This window comes from Setaria italica, chromosome VIII, assembly GCF_000263155.2.
Source record: "Setaria italica strain Yugu1 chromosome VIII, Setaria_italica_v2.0, whole genome shotgun sequence".
NCBI lineage: Eukaryota > Viridiplantae > Streptophyta > Magnoliopsida > Poales > Poaceae > Setaria > Setaria italica.
In genome coordinates this window covers 27,760,768-27,784,550 of record NC_028457.1, presented here as the reverse complement: position 1 = coordinate 27,784,550, position 23,783 = coordinate 27,760,768, and the positions used below count along the sequence as shown (strand labels likewise).

At 44.6% G+C, this 23,783-nt stretch overlaps 1 protein-coding gene across 1 annotated transcript; it reads left to right on the top strand.

The window, feature by feature from the left end:
- Positions 1–10,509: 10,509 nt before the first annotated feature.
- On the top strand, positions 10,510–15,378 carry LOC101769441 (UPF0481 protein At3g47200). Its single transcript, XM_004979356.3, has 2 exons — positions 10,510–11,188; positions 14,446–15,378. Exons 1-2 carry the CDS (start codon positions 10,577–10,579, stop codon positions 15,148–15,150), a joined length of 1,317 nt encoding a protein of 438 aa, XP_004979413.1. The 5' UTR covers positions 10,510–10,576; the 3' UTR covers positions 15,151–15,378.
- Positions 15,379–23,783: the final 8,405 nt, after the last annotated feature.

The window sequence follows — 23,783 nt, the reverse complement described above, 5'->3', positions numbered from 1 at the left end:
TAGCGTTGTTTAGATTGCTCTAGTAGTTTTCTCTACAAACGTTACCTGGTAATCGGTTGCCTCATAGCCGATTTCCTTCATTACCGCAAATCGGCCAACTCGCTGATAAGCTTTCCTGAGATCGGAACTTTAGCCGATCGCAACCCCTGGGAACTGACACATTTATTTCCTTGCCAATCAACAGGTCAGATTGGCTGGCACGCCGCGTGAACCGCACCAGGGCAATCACCCGAACAGGAGCTAAGCAGATTCTCCCGGGTCGTGTGTCCGACGCTGGGAATTCGATCAGGTGATTTCTAGTGCCAACACCTTATAAATGGTTGGACATCATCACAATAGCTGAGAACATAAATATGAGCCTGTTGTAACTGTACTGTTTCAAGGTCTCGAGTTTTGCGAGCACCAAGTGGCCGTCCAGAAGAAGAGAATACTGGTAAATAAAATGTTTCATGGTCTGATGCATCATTGATTCTTGCAGATCGATTGTGTATTGTCTCCATATCATCCAAGTACCTTGAGCACAATGATAAGTGCTCCTTGAATATGACTTAAAATGAATTAAATGCCAGCTAATTTTTGTGGAGGTTAAATGACTTTTATTAAGACCCACATAATTATTGTTGCTCTCTTGTTTACATTTGCTGATTAAGACTTCAGTAATAGTTTTTGCAAGACCTCTATCGTATCCAAAGCCATATTTATGCCTTCATGATTATCCTTAGATTGCAAGTTTATATTTTAGATTAATTGGATTAGGATTGATTTATGTGGTATGAGACTTAGAAGCTGGTCATTCCTTTATGTAACCATTTCTTGCTAGCCTTTCTATCCATGCATTGTGACTTTTCTATACTGGAAATTTCACAAACCTTTCTAGGCATCCAACCAAAAATCCAAATATCATTTTGTGATTTCCCTCCTTGACCAAAACCCAATATGAGTATGGAATAAATTCTCAATGTCAATTCAGAAGATCCATTGGCACATTTTCATGATAAACAAGATTTGGAGATCGTCAGCCATGTGCAGAATAAAAATGAAAGGAAAAAGAGGCAAGACAGGGCCAGGCTAATCGGCTTGGACACCCTCAGACTGATCGGCCTAGGCGGTTCCCTCCTCTGGAAGCTCTGATTTTTGGCGTGAATGAGCTCCCTGAAGAATAAAATAATTTTTTGCGGAAGACCAAAATATTTTATACTTACATCAGTAGTTATCTTATTCTCTCTTTCATGCTCGAGGACAAGCATCATTCAAGCATGGGGGGATGAAGTCATGCATTATCTCTGACTACTACTGAGTAAATATTATGTTGCAAAAAGTTCTAAGGAGGCAAAAAGAAAGAAAAAGAAAAAAAGAGATGAGCAAAAGAAGAAAAAGAGCCAAAGCAATTAAAGAAAAAAAAGAGATGAAGAAACAATGAGAATAACAATGTTCCTCGGTTCTTTAAGCTTCATAAGATTTCCAGGGCCCTAAATGTTAGTCCATACTCATTTTCCAACCATGTGCATTCCGATAACAAGGACTTCATTTGTGCCTCGGGATCATTCACTTGCCACTTGCACATGTCCACCTATCTCAAAAGGATGTCTTCCATTCTCTCCCTCTCCATAAATTGATATTTTTGACAAGTCTCAGTAAACTCGGTAGAAGTTTTTCCTAGTTCGATAATATGTTGAATATAGTACTTTGCTAGGACTGTTTCTACCTACCAAGCTCCAGATAAAGTCTTCCACTTACTTATATGAGTAGAATAGGTTGACAATGTTCTAGCCCATGCTTTGAGAGTGATGAGGTGAGAGTTTCCATTGAGTAATTGCAAGATTTTTTTTGCTGATGTTGATCTAGCTCCTTTTTAAAAATTGTGCTCTATTGAAAGAAAAGTTCTGAAGTTGATTTAAATTTGAGAACACTGTTCTAAATTCTTTGTGGCTTGTTCATCATTGAATAATGTCTATCCTCCATAATGTCTAAATGGAGTGCCATGTCTTGCTGTGTATGATTAAGTGCAGAGTTAACACTGAAGGGTAATGTTGATTTCTATTGAAGACTTGCTCGAGGGCGAGCAAGATTTAAGCATGGGGGGATTATTGACGCTCGTTATTTACACACTTTTACCCCTGATTATCTTCAATATTGGCATACAAATGATATCATAACTATTGATCATACTCAATAATTAGGCTATTTTTGTATATGCATTGTATTTTGGAGGACATTCTATTTTCGCAGGAAATTGGACTTAATTGGAGCATAATTGGATGAGGCTCAGGACAAGCAACGAACCAGATGAAGATGAAGGCCAACAAGCTCAGAAAGAACTAGCCGATTGGCCCAGGGTCCTCTAGCCCCCATTCATGCGCATCATCGGCAAAGACTCCTCCAAGAAGACTTAGGGGCTAAGTTTCACAAGATATGGCAAGTTCACTTCAGGATCAAAGATGGAAGTAAGCAGGACTTCGGAAAGATATCATGATCCATCCTTATCCCGAGGCTATCGACGTGCCAAGCCTGCATGCAAATAATTATAAGTTTCCAGAACATCAGAGAAGACTTGGCGACTAAGCTAGACGTGATAGAGTAAAACAAAGGGTCGGGCCAATTGGCCTGGACCCCCCTAGGCCGATCAACCCAGCCCTTTCCTTCGCCCATTTGCTTTCCAATTTAAACCACTGGTCCTATAGACTATAAAAACCTCAATTTTTCATTGAGCACACGGATTGGATTGAAGATTCGAAGCAGAAGGACCTGAGGAATTTGAGAGACAACCATCTACAAAGAGTTGAGGGCCGTGCAGTTGTCTGGATGCTAGCTTAGGCTAAGCTCTAGCCGGTGTGATCACCCTACGAGGAAGATCCACACCGGAGTTTTGGAGCTAGGATTCACAAGTCGCAGGTACGGCCTCGATGGAGATCTTGTGATGAACAATCATTCATGGTGAAGTAATAGATTGTTTTCGATTCATTAGCGATCTATATTTCTCTTGTTATGAGTTTGCTTATTACAATTATAAAATATTTACGTAGTAGATTGCGTAGGGTGTCCTTGTAGTCATAGCGACTAGAATTGCATGCTTGATCTATCATAACAGCTAAACATGTGCTTTATTTTCATGCCCTGAGACTACTTGTGTTGATAGGTAGGATCATTATAGGATCTGATGCTGTGTAAGGTGGGGGTTTTCGGGAGTCAGACCAGAGGTGGTGGTTTAAAGATTCTTTGAATGAGAACCATGTGTTTGGTTGCCATCTAGCTAGAACTACAACATATGCATAGTCTAGGCTTTGCTCTAGATGAGTTACCTCTTGTTCATATCTGCTTAAACTTATTATCTATCCATGTCTATTCATGCCTATTCAAAGTCACTTTGCAACTTGAATCTTGTTTCTTGATGCTTAGTTAGTCTAGATCCTATGACCTTGTTTTCATGGATTGATAAACCTTTAGGGAATACTCTAAGGGGAAAACTACAACTGATCCGTATACTTGCAGTTCAAACTGGCGTGCTAACTGCCATCAACAAGGAGACACCAATAGATCTAGCCAAATTAAAGTTTTTTATTTCCATGAAAAAGATGTCAAGAAGAAATTACTATCGAACTACGATCGCTTATTACTTATACCTTGGTAGAAGAAAAACCGAGGAGGGTCGTCGTCCGGTCGTACTATGCCCCAGCTCCAGAAAAGGTTATACCTAAATGGCCCTTTGAGTTAGGCAAGCCTCTAGTCAGGCCTGAATTGATATGGAAGCTCCCAACTAAGATGTATGAATTCCATCAGTGGTACATGGAGCAGTTAGCCAATGGAAGGACCATGTTCGCTCTACTTGTTAAACCAATTGATTATTTCGGATGGTAAGCAACTATTGTGGTTGGAATTCAAGGATATTTATAAAATGTATCAACAAGATGCCCTTGATATCTCTCTTATCAGCATCTGGGTTCTGTAAGTGTGTTTATTAGATGTTTGGGCTCAGATCATTATTGTGTGTGTGTTTCGTCCCGCTAACTTTGTATTTCAGTTTATGTAGGATGCAAATTTAGATATGTCGTCGAGAATTGTACTTCAACGTTGCTTTCATGGATCTAGCACTTATTGACCAAAAGCAGATAAATGATCAATCAAAGGCTACATTGGATCACATATACAATTTCTTGGAGCAACAGAATTACAACATTACATACTACTACCTTACAACTTTAAGTGTGAAGTAAGTGTGGGTACCGTCTATTTTCGATTTCCTTTCCTAACCTAATTATCGGACGGGCGCGGAGGTGGTGCTCGGGTACGGAATAAGCTTATTCCGTACCCTGGCTACTGAATAGCGGAGGTGGCGTGTGTGTCTATATATAGCCATACATGAGAGTTTGAATTAATAATGGAGTTACAACATTGAAATAAGAGGTTTGTAGCTTTGATGGTATAGGGGTTATGGACATCCACATAAATGAGCATTTCATAACACTTGCAATGATTATGTTTTTTATTAATCTCCAAACCGAATTAGGGGTCTAGTGCGTGTGGCCTCTCATTTCTTTGATTGTCGATCCTTATCATACGAGTTTTGTGCCCTGCTGACCTTTTGAGTTGTCATCACAAGTATTCGATTCTGTTTCATGGGGAAGCCTGGAATCCATTCTATGTCTCGTTGTTTTGATGACAAGTGGCAGAATGGATTAACCACGTTGTGATTACGAGCAAGACTATGTCCCTTCTAAACGGCCTTCATGGTTCCTCGCTCCCTTATCATCACGGTCTGTGTTAAGGAGGACAGACGATCTTCCCCTTCCTGTTCATCGTAGTCTCCTACGTTCCACACTTCCACTCATACGTAAATGAAATAACATATAAATCAGTTTAAAATAATAAGATAATATGTTTTTGTTTAAGTATTATCTCAATTTAAAGCACGGTTGGTTGCAATTTAAGAAGGGTATCCTCGAGCACAACGATTACTCGTCATCGTGCTTGTACTGTTGTACATGGACATTCTCTTAAACAGGCCAACACTCTTGTTGTAGTGTAGTATAGTGGTAAGCTTCCCAGTTGAGGAAAACACCAACCAGGGTTCAAATCCTAGTGTCAGAAAAAAAAACTTCTTAGTGCCATGCCATGGGGGCTGGTCGAGTTTTTTTATTATCTCAAACAGATGCTACTTGCTACGTAATAAGCAATGTACTCCCTATGTAATCCGGCCACAAGACTGAACCATACATCAGCAATTAATTCCACCAACTCTATTTGAAAGGAATCGGTACTTGTAGCGTAAGAGGTGGGTGTGAATTAGGAAAATCTTAAAACCTTAGCCTATGACTTCCACTACATGCATCAAAACATAAACTAGATCCCGAAAATCCAACTCCCGAAAATCCAACTGGGTCTAACTATTCGAGGCAAAAGGGAGGTTCTTTGGTCCCGGATCAGACCCCCTTTAGATCCAGTTGGTGCTACCAGGACTAAAAAGTTTCAAAAAAATAAAAAAATGGGCCACTCGTGCCGGCGCCCGGCTTGAAGAAAGGGAGAGGAGGAAGAAGAAGAGATAAGGTGGAGAGGCGCCAGAGCTGCCTGTGTGTGTGAGATAAGAAAGGGAGAGGAGGAGATAAGGTAGAGAGAAGGGGGGACGTGAAAAGGCTATGGTTGGACATTTAGTCCCGGTTGGTATTACCAACCGGGACTAAAGACCCCCCTTTAGTCCAGGTTGGTGTTTTCAACCAGGACTAAACGCCCCACTAGATTTCCTCCATTACAACTAGGACTAAAGGGGGCTCTTTAGTCCCGGTTGATATTACCAACCGGGACTAAAGAGCCCGTCCACGGTTCATTTTTGACCTAGGACTAAAAGGCCTTTTAGTCCCGGGTTCAAAGACAACCGGGACAAAAAGGGTTGGATGGAAGGTGAGTTCTCTAGTAGTGTATCTAGATATGCATGTATGGTTGATCTAGTGAAAGTACCCAACCACAAAAAGTTTTGCAACCTAAAACCAATCCTATCAAGATACTCTAGAAAGTAAAGGCATCAAGTTTTGCAAGTAAGAAATGCGAAAATGTAAAGGAGTGGATTAGGAAAGATGCATACTCGGCACGACGATTTATCCCTGTTTTATCGTAGGCAAAAGCCACTCCTAGTCCCCTTTGGAGCTCCACTAAGAATATGCTCCCGGTCAATGTCTTAGGCATGCCACAAAGGCTCTCGCCAAGTCGGATGAGAAACTTGCCACAAAGGCAAGGCTCACCACTCCCTCTCTTTCAGTCACCTTGACGCTGTATCCACTATAGAGCTTCTCCACAAAGGATCGAGGGGGTCTCATGCACTAAGTCATCATCATTGTTCCATACCAAACTGGACGGTCGAAGACTTGCCAGGGATCCTAAAGCGTTGCCGTACCAAGCTTACAATGATGGTTCACTTCTTAAACCAATCAAAAGGTAACAACATCTTGCACTTACTCTTTCTAAGCCTACCCTAGCACTAATCATTCTCTAAGCTTGTGCTAAGCCTTGTATTATCACTTTAGCACTTTTGGTGGCATGGATGTGATCTTGATGAGTCTTGGTCATCAATGGACTTGTGCACACACCAGCAATTCTGAATGGACGAGTAGAGGGGGTATAAATAGCCCAAGGACCTCAAAGAGTTGTTGCTCCAACAACTAAAAAATAGTGAGCATCGAATGATCCGACGGTCACTTTGGGTAGGCATTGGATCATTCGGTGCCCCGTACTAACATATATAGTTGTTGGACCCCTCTGTCCAAAAATGCTACGACGCTTGCTTCGATGGTCACCAATTCATCTGATTCTTAATTCGACGGCGTCATCGGATCATCGTGTGCTAAAGAGGTTTTGCCAAAAACCTTGTAGACGATTTCAAAGAAAACATGCTTCCTTCAATGGTCACTTCAACTTGGGCATCGGAACATCTGGTGCTTCATTCTTCCATGCCCTCACTTCACCGATTCATCCGACGCTCACAAAAATCATGCCGTCGGATCATCCGATGGTCTTGTCCTATGATAGCCGCCACTGTAGCCTTCGCATGATCTGATGCCTCTTTATGGTACGCACGGGATCATCTGATAGTGTAAGTTTTCTTCTGCGTGTTATACCATGGTCACCGACTAATTCGGTGGCATTCTCTATCCTTGCCATATGAGTCGTTGAATTATGTCGGTGCACAATTCCAGTACACCATGGTTTGCACACCATGAATTATCTCTAGATTTTCACTACCATTTGGATACTTGAATACCATAGAAAAATTCTAAATACCATGGCTTGGACACTTGAATACCATGATTTGGATAGTATGAATATTTTCATTTGGATCTTGCCGTGGTTTGATTTGCATTTTTTGAACTAGAAAACCTACGAGGTATATGCTTGATTAACCATTAGTCCCAATAACTATCACCGACCACAAAAGATTTTTGCTAGCGGGTGAAAGGGTACTGTGCTGGCGGGCCTAGCACCCGCCAGTAACTTTGAGCTAGCACAAATGACGGTCTGTGCTGGCGGTGGTTAGGTAGCCCGCTAGCACAGATATTTTTGGAATAATAAAAAAAGCCGGGCCGCCCATCGCCACCACGCCCGGTCGCCTGTAGGCCGCCGTTTGTTTCACCCGCCACTCCCGTCCCTGCCGCTTGCCGCTCCCACGCCCGCTACTCATCGCACATCACGTCCTTGTCTCTCCCCTCCTTTCCCATCTGCGCTAAACTGTGTAGGCTGGGAGCACTGACGGGCACCTGTGCACCGATGGGGCTGAGCTCGAGCTACAGGAGGAGAGGGAGGTGACCTCGCCAAAATCAAATTCGTTGTTCGTGAGCTGGAAGCGGATGTGCGGACGGTCGGACCGCGGACCAGGACCGCCACCGGTGGCATGCTGTGAGTGAAGCGTGGATGGTTGGACCGGAACCTGCTGTGGCAGTGGTGCGTGCGACGAGAGAAACGAGGACGGCCTCACCGGGGCACCGTCCGGTGGTGGGCAAATGAGGCAAGGTGGAGCGCGGACGGCCTCGCCGGGGCCGGCTGTAGCGTGGTCGGCGGCGGCCATTGATGAGGAGGCGGGAGCGGCACCATGGAGGCTGCCGGAAGCTCAACTCCATCAAGCGTGCAGCGGTGCGGCCTCCGGGGTGGACCATCGCTCGCGTCTCGGAGGCCATGGCGGCCTGTCCCTCCGTGGCTCTATGTGCTCTGTGTGTGAGAAAGAGATAGAGTAAACAGGGATAAGAGGGGATGGATTCGGGGAGAGGAGGTTTGGGCCAATGGGAGAGCTCGATTTTGGAGATACGAAAATCGAGATACGGATCGCTGATGTGGCGGAACGTATTTCTTTCTAACCTTGTAACGAAGTTTTGGGCAGCTAAACAATTTTAAATGAAACATTTGTCAACTACAAAATTTAATATCTCGTTAAGCACTACAACTTTGATATAGAGCTTGTTTGCATCCGAGGTCATTTGAAAATTTTAAAATTCAAGATTTTGAAATTAGAGAGCTTACAATGATATTTTGTACTATCTGATCATCTGGTGCTTCATCCGATGGTACCGTCGGATCATCTGGTGCTGAAGGTTTTTTGTCCAAAATCTTCTGTAAAGAATCAAAGAAAATATGCTTTGTTTGACGCTCTTCTTTGACCTACCATCGGATCATCCGGTACTATAGAGATTTATTCGCCTTTCAAGTCTGCCCCTTAGAATTCATCCGATGCTACTAGAAAGGAGGCCATCGGAACATCCGACGGTCTGTCTTTGACTCAATTTCTTTGAAGCGTACCAATTGCTTCGATGCTTACTCCAACATTATTCTAGGGGCCATCGAAACATCCATGGTGCGTGTTTTCTTGGCAAAGAATTGAAAAATGATTTAAATACTTGGCAAATGATTTCAAAATTGTTTGAAAATTTTACACATGGACATAAATGTTATTTAGTGAATTTGAAAGATACTATTTAAAGATAACACAAATCATAATGAGTAATTAGTTCACTTATCCCTATAGATTGAAACACCCTATAACTCATGATGTGTTTCAACCTACAGTGACAAGTAAACTAACTACTCATTATGATTTGTGTTATCTTTGAAATAATATTTTTTAAATTCACTAAATAACATTTATGCCCATGTGTAAAAGCTTGAAACTATTTTGAAATCATTTGCCAAGTATGTAAATAATTTCAAACTTTTTTGAAAGCATTGCGCTGGCAGGCGCCTGCCAGCACAGAGCTGCTGGCGGCGGTCGCCGACCACCAGTGCAGTGCTTTCAAAAGAATTAAAAATGATCTAAATACTTGGCAAATGATTTCAAAATTGTTTCAAACTTTTACACATGCACATAAATGTTATTTAGTGAATTTAAAAAATATCATTTCAAAGATAACACAATTTTTAATAAGTAGTTAGTTCACTTGACACTGTAGGTTTAAACACCCTATAACTCAGGAGGTGTTTCAACCTATTGTACTAAGTGAACTAACAACTCATTATGATTTGTGTTATCTTTGAAAATAATATTTTTTAAATTCACTAAATAACATTTATGTCCATGTGTAAAAGCTTGAAACTATTTCGAAATCATTTGCCAAGTATGTAAATAATTTCAAACCTTTTTGAAAGCATTGCGCTGGCGGGTGCCGGCCAGCACAGAGCTGCTGGCGGCGGTCGCCGACCACCAATGCAGTGCTTTCAAAAGAATTAAAAATGATCTAAATATTTGGCAAATGATTTCAAAATTGTTTCAAACTTTTACACATGCACATAAATGTTATTTAGTGAATTTAAAAAAATATCATTTAAAAGATAACACAATTTTTAATAAGTAGTTAGTTCACTTGACACTGTAGGTTTAAACACCCTATAACTCAGGAGGTGTTTCAACTATTGTGATAAGTGAACTAACTACTCATTATGATTTGTGTTATCTTTAAAAAATAATATTTTTTGAATTCATTAAATAACATTTATGTCCACATGTAAAGTTTGAAACTATTTCGAAATCATTTGCCAAGTATTTAAATAATTTTGAATTTTTTTAAAAGCACTGCGCTGGTGGGCCACATAAGCACCCGCCAGCACAAGTGGCGCGATCTGTGCTGGTGGCCACTGTGCTGGCGGGCGCTCACCCACCGGCTCGACGAATCTATGTGCTAACAGGTGCCAATCATGCCTGCCAGCACGCTAAGTTGCCTGTGCTGGTACAAATTGTTTGTGACGTAGTGTATGTTGTCAATCAATCACCAAAATTACCAACTATGCACTAACGGAGCCATGTTCCTTGCACTATGCTCTGATTACCGTACGTCCTGTTGTTCCTGTCCATCTCGAACTGACCGACCAGAGGTTATGTGCATGTTGATGCCAGCATCTTGCACTCGTCTCTCGCTTAACGCAAAGCGTCTTCTCATTCTTTTCTTCTGTCGCGCCTCCGCGTACCTGTCCTTGGGAAGTTTCCAGCCATATGTACGTGTGCCACATACGTGTATGTCTCGCATTCACTAGCTACAACTCATCAGCACTTGCATGAGTTGACTTCCATTTATAATCTATAAACCACCAATACTTTTGGATAATCAATCTGATGGCGGGAGCGCCTGCTAATGATAGTTCTAGCAGCTGGGTGGTGGAGATGGAGAAGATGCTCGAGCACACCGACCCGTCGGCGGAGGCGGCGCGGTGGAGGAAGGCCTCCATCTACCGAGTGCCGGAGCGGATCAAGCACCAGACCAAGGCCGAGGCGTACCGGCCGCAGCTGGTGTCGCTGGGTCCCTTCCACCACGGCAGTTGCCACCTGCTGCCCATGGAGGAGCACAAGCGCCGCGCGGTGCTGCACCTGGTGAAGCGGGCGAGGGTGCCGCTCGGCGACTTCGCCGCGGCCGTGGAGGAGGTGGCGGATGAGCTGATGGATGCCTACGATGGCCTGGATGAACGGTGGCGTGGAGCAGGAAGGGACGGCTTCGTGGAGGTGATGCTCACGGACGGGTGCTTCTTGCTGGAGATGATGAGGACGGGCAGGCTTGTGCTCAAGGGCAAACCGCTAAAGGACTACGCACCCAACGATCCTGTCTTCAGCATCCATGGGTTCTATTTTCTGCGCCCGGACATCCAGTCCGACATGATCCTGATGGAAAACCAGCTGCCTCTGCTCCTCTTGCAGAGGATCTTGGCCGTGCAGCGCGGCACATCTTCGCCGGTAACAAACTAGTTTTAGACACGATCAATTCAATTCGGTGCTAAGTGTGATTCTTTTCAAAATTTAGGTAAATTTATCTGTCGAACGTCTCTCTCGGACGTAGAAAACACACTTCATACATTGCTGAAGAAAAATTAAGCAGCTGCTAAAGGCTACGCAATTCAAATTCGGTGCTAAATGCTAACTAGACAATTATAGTGTCAACAAAAATAATTGTAACCGTCCAGTTAGTACCATGAGTAACTTAGGTTCCATTTGGATGGACTAATGCTAAAGGTTAGAAAGGGCTAAACTTTAGCTAGCATTTTAGTTGGCGAAACTTTTTAGCATGTACCTGTTTGGAAACATGTCTAGTAAATAGAGCTAAAGTCCATAAAATGTCACTTTTTCCCAATATGGGATGCGTGAATGGGGGAAAGGAATAAAGTTAGGGTTATTTTGGTCTTTTTCTAGCTATTGGTTCCCATTAGCACCGTTAGCTCCCCTCTCCAATCTAAATTTTAGACACTTTTTTGGAGTTTGGGTAAAGTTTAGTTCACCCATCTGCATTTTGACCAATTATCACTTGGATGCAAACGTGACCTTACTCTATTCTTTTGCAGCATTGTAGTCTTGTTCACAAAATTTGGAGTTCTTTTCGTCTTAGTTTCTAAAATAAAGGAGGCAGTAACATTTGGAGCTTACTAACACATCCCCAGTTTTGTGTATACATAAAGCCTTGGATTTCCTAGATTAAAAAATCTTAAAATCATTTCAAAACTCTCTAATTACATATAAAATATCTTACTCCTATTTTATAGTTAAGGTATGTTTTTTTACTAAGTCAAACTTTCCTATTTTGGTTATGTTTATAGAAAATTGTACTAATATCTACAACATAAAAATTAGTTTCATAAATCTATGAAATTTGTTCTGATAGTGTATCATTTGGTTTGTAGATATATATGTTAAAAATTTTGTATAAACTTTATCAAAATTAAATAACTTTGACTTAAACTAAATGTTTGTAGATATAACCTTACGGGTATTTCTTTGTCATCTGACTAACTCGACAATCTCTCGAGTCATGAGGTTTAAGTCTAGTGAAGTAGTGTATGCATCCTGCTAAATGATTTATCGTCTCGTCTCTACCTATATTGGAGGTTTGTATACGGGTCCTAACTTTCTGTTTTCTGGTTCTTCTAGAAAAAAGGAAAAAATTCCAACCTTTTGCACATACAATGCATACAATCATTGTTGACTATACATCGTGTCAATAACATGTTTGGAAATTGATAGTAGAAAATATTCTCTTTCCTTGTTGCATGCGCTCGCCTTCTTCATATTTACAAATATTAAATGTAAATAGAATTCATATTATGGTATGGTTGGTTTAAGACACCACTTATTATAGACATGGTGGTCGATCATGAGTCAATCCCATAAATTTTTGTGGGTTGACACCATCTCGCATGCTTATACTGATTATTAGCTTTATGAGGGATGAGGTGGCAGTCATGGATCAACCCATTGATCTATTTAGCGTGTGTTTGGTTTTCGAACCAAGTGGAATGGGTTGGGTTCATTCAACTTTTCTGGGTTGAGTTCAACCCATCTCGTGTTTGGTTAGAAGGGCGAGTTCATTCTAATTCTTTGTTTAGTTAGAGGGGTTAAGAGGGATGGGATGGATGTCATTTTAACGATGTTAGCAACAGCTATCAGTGGCCCCACCTGTCATCTGCGGAGCCCACGTATCATTCACCTTTTTATTTCACTTTTTTCCCCTCCGTGCCTTATCTCTTTGCTCGAGCTCCACCCCACCGCCGGCCAATGCCCTTGCCTCACCGCCACTGGCCCTGCCCTTGCCTCGCCGCCGCCGGCCAGCACCTACCCTTGTGCCTCCACCTCTGCTCAGCCCTAATCAGACCACCGCCAGCCCCTGCCCTGCTGCCTTCGCCCGATTGGGCCCCTGCTCCACCACCTCTGCTCAGCCCAGCGCTGGCGGCCACTGCTGCGCCGGTGAGCCTCCCCTAGAGCCTCCATACGCCAGTGGCCTCCCCTGCACCGGCCGGCCTCCCCTACGTCGACAGTCTCCCCTGCGTCTGCGTCGGCAGCCTCCGTGCGTCCCACGGACGGACTTGAGACGAAGGTGGATGGGATGGAAGTGGGTCGAGTTGCGTCCACTCGTTTTGAGCAGACGCAAAGAACCTGCATCTCCATGGTATATTCCCTCCTGGGTCAGTTCCAACCCACATTTATTTTCATCCAAACACGAGTTCATCTGGGTCCTACCCATCCCATCCCACTTCAACCCTAAAACCAAATACACTCTTATTAAACCCAAAAAAGCCCGAGGAGTGAGAAGATAATGAACCACCCATTTCTAAAACTAAAAACTCCCTAACAAGATGTATGACTGCTATAGCTGAAGAGCATTAGCTCTAAGATCCATACACAATTTAGAGTTTGTATGATCAAGTAAAGCGCTTTAAACCTCCGTTTGAATTCAGAATAATAACAGCAAAATGGCTGAACTGACGAATACCCTTAATATGTCGATAGCTCCAACTCTAATAATTTCTGAAACTAGTGATGACCAGCCAGGCATTTAGGAGTTAGGACGACTCGAACAAATTGTGAGCCAGATAGACAGCTATTCCTATGTAGCCTGTTCGTGCTAATAAATATATGTATAATAATGGAGATTTTTGCGAGTATTCTGGCATGTAGCCTTCTTTTTTTAGAAAAATGAAATTGTTTCCAGCCTTTGCAACCGCACACATCAAAATTTTTACATCATTCTCGGTACCAAAGCTGAGAATAAAATAAGGAAAGGAGTAAACACATAATAGGGAAAATCAAAAGCAGTCTATATTGCTTCTACATCCATTTTTGGCAAAAATATTCAAAGCGACAACCTCTAGTGCTTTGCTTGCCGAACGGATGATCTCCCTTGTGTCCTCATGCTGCTGTAGGGACCAGAACCACAGAACCATAGCTAATATGCTTCTCTGAAAATGGCCTGCATAAAAGAATTAAAATATTTTTTTCTGAAAAATCAAGCCGTTACGTGCACACCAAATAGCCCACGTAATGGCTGCAACCCCAGCAAAGATTAACTTTTTATCTTTTTTTCGTATGCCCATTAACCAATTTTTAAGCGTATGTGTTACTAGGCGGGGTTAACTTAGCAGCTACAAGAAGAACTCTCCATATCGTCTTAGCATGTAGTTTTCTTGCCCTTTTATCTGACTACTTGATTTCAATCATGAGCACAGAGCGCTGAAGACATCAACGAATTGGTACTCCGTTTTCTGGACTGCCCGCTCGACGAAGGCACTGGCAAACTGGGTCTCCACCCCTTGGAATTGTATCACAAATGCTTCCGTGATCTCCAACCAAACGTTAGCAGATTGGGCAGCAAGAGGGAGGACACCGTGCCATCTGCTGCCGAGCTCAGTGAGGCAGGGATCCATTTCGAGATGAGTGCTACTAAAAGAGTCTCCGACATAGACTTCGAAAATGGCGTGCTAAGAATGCCATTGGTCGGAGTCTACGACGAAACCGAGAAAAACTACCTCAACATGATGGCATTCGAGCTGCTGCACCGCTACGCCGGGAACGACGTGACAGACTATATAATCTTCATGGACAACATCATCAACTCAGAAAGAGATGTGAAGCTGCTGAGATCAAAAGGCCTAATCAAAAGCGGGCTGGGAAGCGACATGGAGGTGGCAAGGCTGTTCAACACCCTGTCCAAGGGAGCAGTCATGAGCCCTTTCTGCAAGCTGCTCGATGTGCAAAAGAAGATGAACGACCACTGCAGGAAGCGATGGAACAAATGGCGGGCAAGCTTCGAACACACCTACCTGAGCAACCCCTGGGTGTTCATCTCACTCGTCGCCGCCGCTGTTCTGCTGGTCGCTACCCTAATGCAAACCATCTACTCTGTTATGCCGTTCTACACCAAGAATAGCTAGCCGGCGCCCAATTAATTAATACAACCGAAAAAATGTTTCTTATGAGAAAACTAATTTGCATCACCAAATAAATTGTTGCATGTTTTCATTTTTCATATTTCCCAATGAGACTATGGAAAACCATGTCAGTCTCAAGCTCATTTGTATTCTTTTAATTGCAAGCATGCGTCGTACGGATTGAAGTTTCAAAAGTCAAAACTCTTATCTCTACAAAAATTTGTGTTATAACCTTTGCCTAAAGCAGGGTCAATTGTATTCAGATAGGACTTACCTGTAAACGATATTTCTAGGTCGTGACCTGTTAGGTCTTGTAGCCGTGTTTCACACGGTCTGTTGTGTGTGCCGAGTATATAATGAAAGGTGCGGCCCCAAAGGGGTAACGTTTCAATATATTACATTCATTCCTGACTGAACAACCTACAACTACAAATACTAATCAACTTACAAGCTCCATGTGGGATATGGGTAGTATAAATTGTTGCTGCGGTCACTACAACTTAAACCATGCATGACTAAGGACTAGGGGTTGACATTTCATTGGAAGTTTTCTAGTCACCAGTGGAAAGACTAGATTTCGTAGATTTTCGGCCAAAATATGGGTGGAAATTCATATCATCAGTTTGAATTGTAGCAAGAAGTCCTTGTTCCACAAAGCATATATGATACATTGATTCATTAATTTGTCAGTGATAAGATTAGCGTTTGAATTTGTCAACCACGTAGCACTTTTCCTTCCTAAAGATTGCTTCGTTTTTCTTAGAAATGTGGATTCCACCTTTTTCATGTTACATACCAGCTAGATGTAGAGCGACTTGTTGAGAGAAGTAATCTTCTCCCTCTTACCTCATACATGCATTGTTCCTATTCCTCGTGATGGCATGCACTACTACAATATACAATATATAACTTAGACATGCATTATTCCTGTTCCTCGTGACGGTTTGTGTACCTTCATGGTGCAACAGTATCATGAACCACGGAGTCACCGGGGTGCTTCTTTGTTAATGTGCTCCCACCGGTAGAGAAGTGAGCTTTAATCCCGGTTGGTAGGGTGCTTTTATCTCGAAAACGCATCCGGGATAAACCATTCGGGACAAAAGGGGGGGTCTTTTATCCCGGGTCACTCAACCGGGACAAAAGACCCCCTTTTATCCCGGTTGGTAACACCAACCGGGATAAAAGGGTTGAGAGCGCCGACGCTGCAAAAAAAAAAAAAATTCCCGAGCTCCCAGGAGGCCCCCCACACGCGCGAGTCACAAGTCACGCGATTTTTCACGCGAAATATGCGCGTGCGCGGTTCGTGGGATTCGAACCCACAACCTCCAGCCTCGCGCGTAGCTTCCTTACCATCCCACCTACACACCACATCTGACTATGTAGGGGATACTATCCTTTTGTATTAACTCGTGGGGGACCCTTTTATCCCGGTTGGTGTTTCCAACCGGGATAAAAGGCTCTTGACCCTTTTATCTCGGTTGGTGTTACCAACCGGGATAAAAGGGGGGGTCTTTTATCCCGGTTGGTGTTTCAAACCGGGATAAAAGGCCTCTCAGAGTCTTTTTTTCCCATTAGCCTTTGCAACCGGGATAAAAGGTTCCGGTTGGTGAGCCTCCCACCAGTGACTGAGTTTTAGTCCCGGTTGGTCAACCTTTTATCCCGGGCCAACTTTAAACCGGGACAAAAGGGGGTGGATGGAAAGTCGTTTCTCTACTAGTGTCCATAACCGAGGTATTCATCCCGCCACTGCACCCCCGTAGCCGTAGTGGCGGCTGATGTCGTGGTTGCTGCCGGCGCTCTTCTTCTCCGGCATGTACGCCTCGCAGTCGTAGCGGCGCAGGCCGCCCTGGGGACCACGGGAAAACTCCTCGTCGCTCTCGCTCTCGTCCTCCTCACTCCCGCTCTTGTACACCTCGTCGCGGACCGCGCCGCCACCCCTCCCACCACCCTTGTAGCTACTAGGGTAATCCATGGCGGTTTCACCATGCAGCTGCGCAAGGTAGGCGCTTCTGGCAGCGTCAAGAGAGAGCCCACCGTCGTGCACCGTCTCCCGCTTGTTGCCGACCACCGCACCGGCACCCCTGACACCACTCTGGTGGCGAGGGGAATCTGCGGCGGCTACGCCATAGAGCTGCTCCTGGTAGGCGCCTCTGGCAGCGTCTTAGGCATGGTCGTCCGTCTTGGGCTTTTTGGTAGCGGCGGGGGTATCCTTTTTTAGGGAGGATGGTATGGTGTTGTTTGAAGGAAGGCTGGTAACCTGGTGTTGTTTGAAGGAAGGCTGGTAACCATATCCTTCGTCCAACGGCGACAACTTGGAAGATAGTATGTGCTGGCGGAAATCACATCCTTCGTCCCAGGACGACATGACAAAGAGTATGTTCTGGCTTCTCAATTAGCAGCTCGATCTCTGCCTGTTACTCGCTCGTTAGGCGTCTCTCTGCTCGGGCCTAGTGCCTTACATAAGCATCCTGTGTGTCAAGCATGTCAGAATTGTCCCACCGAACCAGCAGGCTGGGGCGTCGTATATATCTGTGATTTTTTCAGTAATTAAGAGAATATATCTTTTTTCCGAGGGATAGAATATTTCGTGATATTTATATTCTAGGTATATTATAACGTGTTGCGCAGAGATAGATATATGAAGAAAAGCAAAGAACCTATTCGCGTTGCCGGCCTATTCTTTCAACCGGGGATTCTAGCTTATCCTATCTTATAGTGGAGTGTGGACTAAATAAACACTATAGACGCACACATGTACATTCTCGTTCTTACGCAAACACTATAGCTTATCCTATCTTATCTATGACGCACACACTAAGTCTTGCCTGCGCCAGTTTAAACCGGCGTAAATGGAGATGATGTGGATACTTCAAGTATGTGTAGCAGCTGCGCAGTTGGAGGGGATCGATGCCCTTGTCAGCTCGTAACAGGTGCCGCGTGCTGTTACAGATAGTTGAACAAAAAGTTTGACAAATGAAAACAGAAAAAAAAATTTATAGGAGACCCACCACTACGGGAAACAGAAGCTTTGCCGAGTGCCCGGGGCACTCGGCAAAGGTCTAAAAACACTCGGCAAAGGCTTTGCCGAGTGTAACACTCGGCAAAGAGCACACGGCAAATTTTGTGTCGGCAAAGACTAGTTTGCCGAGTGTCAAAACTCGAGTACTCGGCAAACATTTTGCCGACGGCCAAAAAACACTCGGCGAAAAGATGTACTCGGCGAAATGCGCGCTGACGGCATCGGGGTAACGGCGGGTTTGCCGAGTGCCAACACTCGGCAAAGACCGGACCTTTGCCGAGTGTCACTGACTGGGCACTCGGCAAACCCGGTTTTTTTGCCGTGTGCCGCCTCCCGAGCACTCGGCAAAGACCGGCCCTTTGCCGAGTGTTAGGGTTGGCACTCGGCAAAGCCGGCTGCCCCTTTGCCGAGTGCCTCGCGCCTGGCACTCGGCAAAGACCCCTTGTTTGCCGATTGCCTTGCCCCTAGCACTCGGCAAACAAGCTTTCCTACACCTGGGAAATGCCCCTTTGCCGAGTGTTAAGGCCAAAACACTCGGCAAAGGCCCCTCTTTGCCGAGTGTTACACTCGGCAAAGTGACCAGAACCCCCCCTTTTTCGACATTTTGCCACGTATAACGGACCCCTCTCAATTCACAATACACATATCACAGGCATTTGTAATAAACAACCACATGCATAATTCACAACCACAGGCATAATTCATAAACACCACAGGCATAATTCAACATAAGCACGAAATAATCCATAAATCCAAGTGTCCCATCACGACACTCGGCAAACTAGTGGCTTTGCCGAGTGCCCCCCGTAGACACTCGGCAAAGCCTAACGTCCGTCACGGAGCCGCGCCGGCGGCGGCACGGGGAAGTCACGTGCTCGTCAGTTTGCCGAGTGTCCATCTTTGCCGAGTGCCTCGTGGGTGTTTGCCGAGTGTTTTTTTGGCGGCACTCGGCAAACCGGTCCTTCGCCAAGTGTATTATCTTTGCTGAGTGTTTTTGGTATTGCACTCGGCAAACCGGTCCTTCGCCGAGTGCCCGAAAAAATACACTCGGCGAAGTAATTACACTCGGCAAATTCGAGGTTTCCCGTAGTGCACGGGTGGAGAATTGACTTTCGATTCTTCGCAAAAACACGGATGAATTGGACCCGGGACTAAAGAGGCATTAGCCCCGGTCTAAATTTCGTAGTCTTAGGAAACCACTTTAGTGCCGGTTTATAACTCAAACTCGGACTTAAGCCTCTCAAGGATTTAGTCCGGTTTGTAACACAAACCCAGACTAAAGCGTTACTTTTAGTCCAGATTGGTGTTACAAACTGGGATAAAAAGTTCCCCATTGGCGACTATAAAAGGAAAACATCCCCTACTCAATCAAATGTGCTGTCTAGGTGAGATGATAAGGAAGCTAAGAGCTCGTGGGTTCAAGTCCCATGCACTATACAAGTGCATATTTCCCCAGAATTTAGATTAATGGTTTGGCGCATAACTCTATATCTTTAGTCCCGGTTGGGAAAACCGAGCTCTTTGAGGTTTCCCAACCAGAACTATAGCCTAGTTTTCCATTAGTGACTGGCCCACGAGCTACCCACGTGATGTTACGCGGATACACACGTGGCATTATTTAAAGGCTCGGAACCAAGATTGTTTCATTGTGAGATCCCTCCATATTACAATCCCACCTTTAATGCAATAAGGAGTTTATTCCTTTTGAACTATCTTGCGCGTTGAAACTTTGATTAACTAATTGAACACCATAACGATTTCAAGTCCAAATTCCAACTAGGTTCTCTCAAGCCGTGTAACACCCCAAAAATTTAAACATTTAAAAATGAGGACTTTTTAAAAAATTTCAAACAAACTATAAAAGCTTATTCCTCTACCTTTAATATTCAAAATCATTTTAAATATTCATGTACAAACACATAGGAACATGAATACGTTCGTGTGCTCTAGAATTTTAGGAATAGTCCAAAGCCCTATACCCAGTTCAAATTTGAACTCCAATAAAATTTGAACTCAAATCAAATCAAAAACCTAATCAAACAAATACTAAACCATCCTAGTCCCTCAACGGGCCGCAGCTTCCTTTCTCTCCTCCTCGGCTTAGCCAGCCCAGCCCGCCTCGCGTACACGAGCCCGCACGAAGCAGCCCTGCAGGCTGCCTTGCCCAGTAGGCCAGCCTGCTCACTCATCATTGTCTTCCTTCCCCTCCCTCTCTTCCACCTCGCATCACCTATCCCCCTAGCACGCGGTGTCGTTGCCGCGGATACGCCGCCTTTGGCCACCTCTCTGCCTTGCCCACGCAAGTCGTACTATCGCACACTTCCCCTCCCCACTCCCCCTATCAGAGCACTCCCTCCTCTCTCACAGAACTGGCTCACCCCCACCTACGCGGACGATGCCGCGGCATGGCTGTGATGGAGGCCACCCCGATCTCTCTCCCTCGTCCTCTTCCCACCGTCCCAGACCACGCGCTGGAACTGCCTCACCAAGCCACGTCGCCAGGCCCCTCACCCCATGCTAGAACCTCCCCTGGCCCTTTACTCCTCTGCCCGAGCACGCCAGAGCGCCATGGTGGCGTGCAGAGCACCGCCACCATTACCCGGCCACCGATCTCCCTCCGCCCGCATCCTCATGCACAAGTTCAAGCTCACCCATGGGCTTCTCCCCGACCTATAAATAGGCCTCCACCCCACCTCATCGCCTCACCACCACAGCACCCCACCTCAGCTCTCTTCCGTTGGAATTAATTCCCAAGCTCAGCGCCTCCACCCGCCACCATGTCCGTTCCTCAAGGTCTGAGCCAGGTCGAAGCTGAGGTGTGTTACAAGCTCGTAGCAACCCTCCCAAGCGTCGCAGCGGCACCCTGCTAGTTGCTCGATGCGTGCCCATCGCTGCTGCCTACCCCCATAGCCACTGCACACTGTCGCCCTACCCTGACCATCATTCTACTCAAGTACGTGCCCGCCGCACCCTCTGGATTGTGCCCATGCTCTTGCTTGAGCTCCTAGTCCTTCCTAACCCCGTCTTCACCCTGCACCGCACCGCCGCCCCCACTCCGACGAGAAACACCAGCCACCATGAACCCCAACCCGACCCAAGACCCACCCCAACCGCTCCGTCGCGCTGCCCCGAGCTCATAGACCTACTCCTTGACCCGAGCACCGCTCCGTAGCGGCCAGCAGCAGGAGCTCCGGCAAGCTCTCCTGCCCCGCCCCTGTGCCCCGGCGCCCATCCTGGGTGGCGCTCCAACGTGGTGCCTACGCGACTGCCATGCCAGCATTGGCCCCACGCTTCAGTCGCACCCCCACGTGGTTGACTAGCCATGTCACTGCCCTGTCACACACCTAACACTCCGTGCACCCCATTGAATGGACCTCCCTCTCACCCCCACCCATGTCCACGAGTCTACGCGTCCAGCCCACTGCACAATCACATGCCGACACACCCTGTTGACTGCATTGACTTGACCCCACCTCTCAAAAAAATAAAAATGCTAGGTACACCCAAGAAAATGCACACCAAATGTTATTCTACCCAATTCTTTTATCCAAAAATTCTCAAAAATACCAGATAAATTCGCAAACCTATTAAAGCCATCCAATATCTTTCTACACTTCATTAAGGTATTAAACCAAATAAAACCCATTTCAGCCAATAAGAAAGCCCCATTAGTGTAAACAAAAATCTTCCTTTTCCATTTCTTAGCTCCAAAAATACCCAATAAATTTCTAAAAATACTAGGAAATATTATAAGAACTACCATGAGCTCACATCCCAAAACTCATATCATATGACCCTAGAATGGAGGAACTACCCAAATAAATCCATAAAGAACCTACTTTTTTCTCTAGAAATCATATAGAAATTCCAAAATAATTGCTAAAACCTTAAAAATCCTTAGAATATGCCTAGACTACAAACTATGGAAACTATCCTTAAACCTTCCCACACATAGAATCACATGAAGTATAAGAAGAACCACATAAACTGTAAGGAAAACCACATAGAATATAAAGTTGTTTCCATCACGCCTCTTAGAATCCTTCAACCCTATCACCAACCTTTCCAAAGCCCTCCCTTAATTAGTAGGCTTTGAATTACTATTACTTGGTGTTTGATTGTATGATTGTTTCCTTATTTAGCTAATGCTCAAAGCCCTCTCCAAGAATATGAAGTTTTAACCCGGAGCTAGACACTCGCTTAAGGATTTGAATTCTTTGTCCGACAAGCAAGGCAAGTCTTAACACCAACCCCTTTGATCATGTTCTTTATCCTATGTTTCATAATATTAAAATTAATCAACGTAATAATATAAGGTTGCATGGTTTATAACTATTTGAAATATAAGAGTAGCCACAAACTAGCCCTCCAGTTCCCCCTGCTAAAAACCATAGGAATAGCCTTGATAGTCAAGGCTTACTAGAACTAGATGGCTTAGGACCATTTTCGCACATCTAAGCTCTCCTTTGGAAAATATAGAAAAGTGTGAGTTTTCTATGAAGAAGAAGTAATAAAAGATAACTAGCAACAAAATTAACAGGGATACGAGGTAAAGAGGGTAGCCTTATGGGAAGCCCCTGTCTAGAGGCTTATCTCGATCACTTAAGGACCGGTTCATTGAGCAAGTCTTTCCAATGTATATGTGCAACCATATGAGCCAAAAAGGTACAGCCTTGAGGAGTACCTATTATGTGGGGACTTTATTCACACCCCACCAACAGTACCTAGTAAACCATCTCAAGGAGCCACGGTGGGTAACGGATGGGCTGGAGCAAGACCTTCACTTAGTCCCAGGTCTGGTCGGCACGAGTCATCAATTGAGGTCCGGAGGACCTATTGAAGTAGAATATCTTGATATGATGCATCTTTCTCGGGATAATATCCAAGAATGGATGAGGAATGACCCCTGCTTAGACCCCAGTATTGTTCGTGGATGATGCTAGAAGATGATGTCTACAAATAGATGCCAGTGGATACGAGTCTCGTAGGGTACCACCGCCAAAGGCCTTGGTATGGGCTATCCAATCTGCAGAGTTATTTAATCTATTTGAATAGCCGAAGTCCTCGGTGATGAACCCACATGGTCAGTGCTCTCCCTGATTAGTTACACGTTTTCTAAATAAGATGGGCTATAAGAAAGTGAGTGCCCTTGTTTTAATATAAGCAAGACCCCAACGGTTGCTGCAGGTAAAATGGCAGGGGAGGTACTGTTTCCCCCTCCAGGGCCAAAACAACAGATGTATCTAAAAACTCATTTTCTTTCATAAACACTCCAAACAAGTATAACACCGTGCATAAAATGGCCTTTCCGCAAATAAACCGTAGCACTCCCCTTGAACTCCTCTACATATCATTAACCTGCAACGTTATGATATTTCCTGAGTATTTCTAGAAAAAGAACTCAACCTTGCTTGTTTTGCCAGATTTACTAGGAGCTCTATGTTCCATCTTTGATTGCTGCTCATTTATTCCTAAAAGGTGAGATAACACTGCTTTAACTACTTTTATTTCTCTTACTTTGATTATCATTCCGTCTAATGCTAGTGCTAGTTACTGATCCAGGGAATGGCACTGAAATGCGTTAAGTGAAGACACCCGAGGGATGGTCCCCACAAGC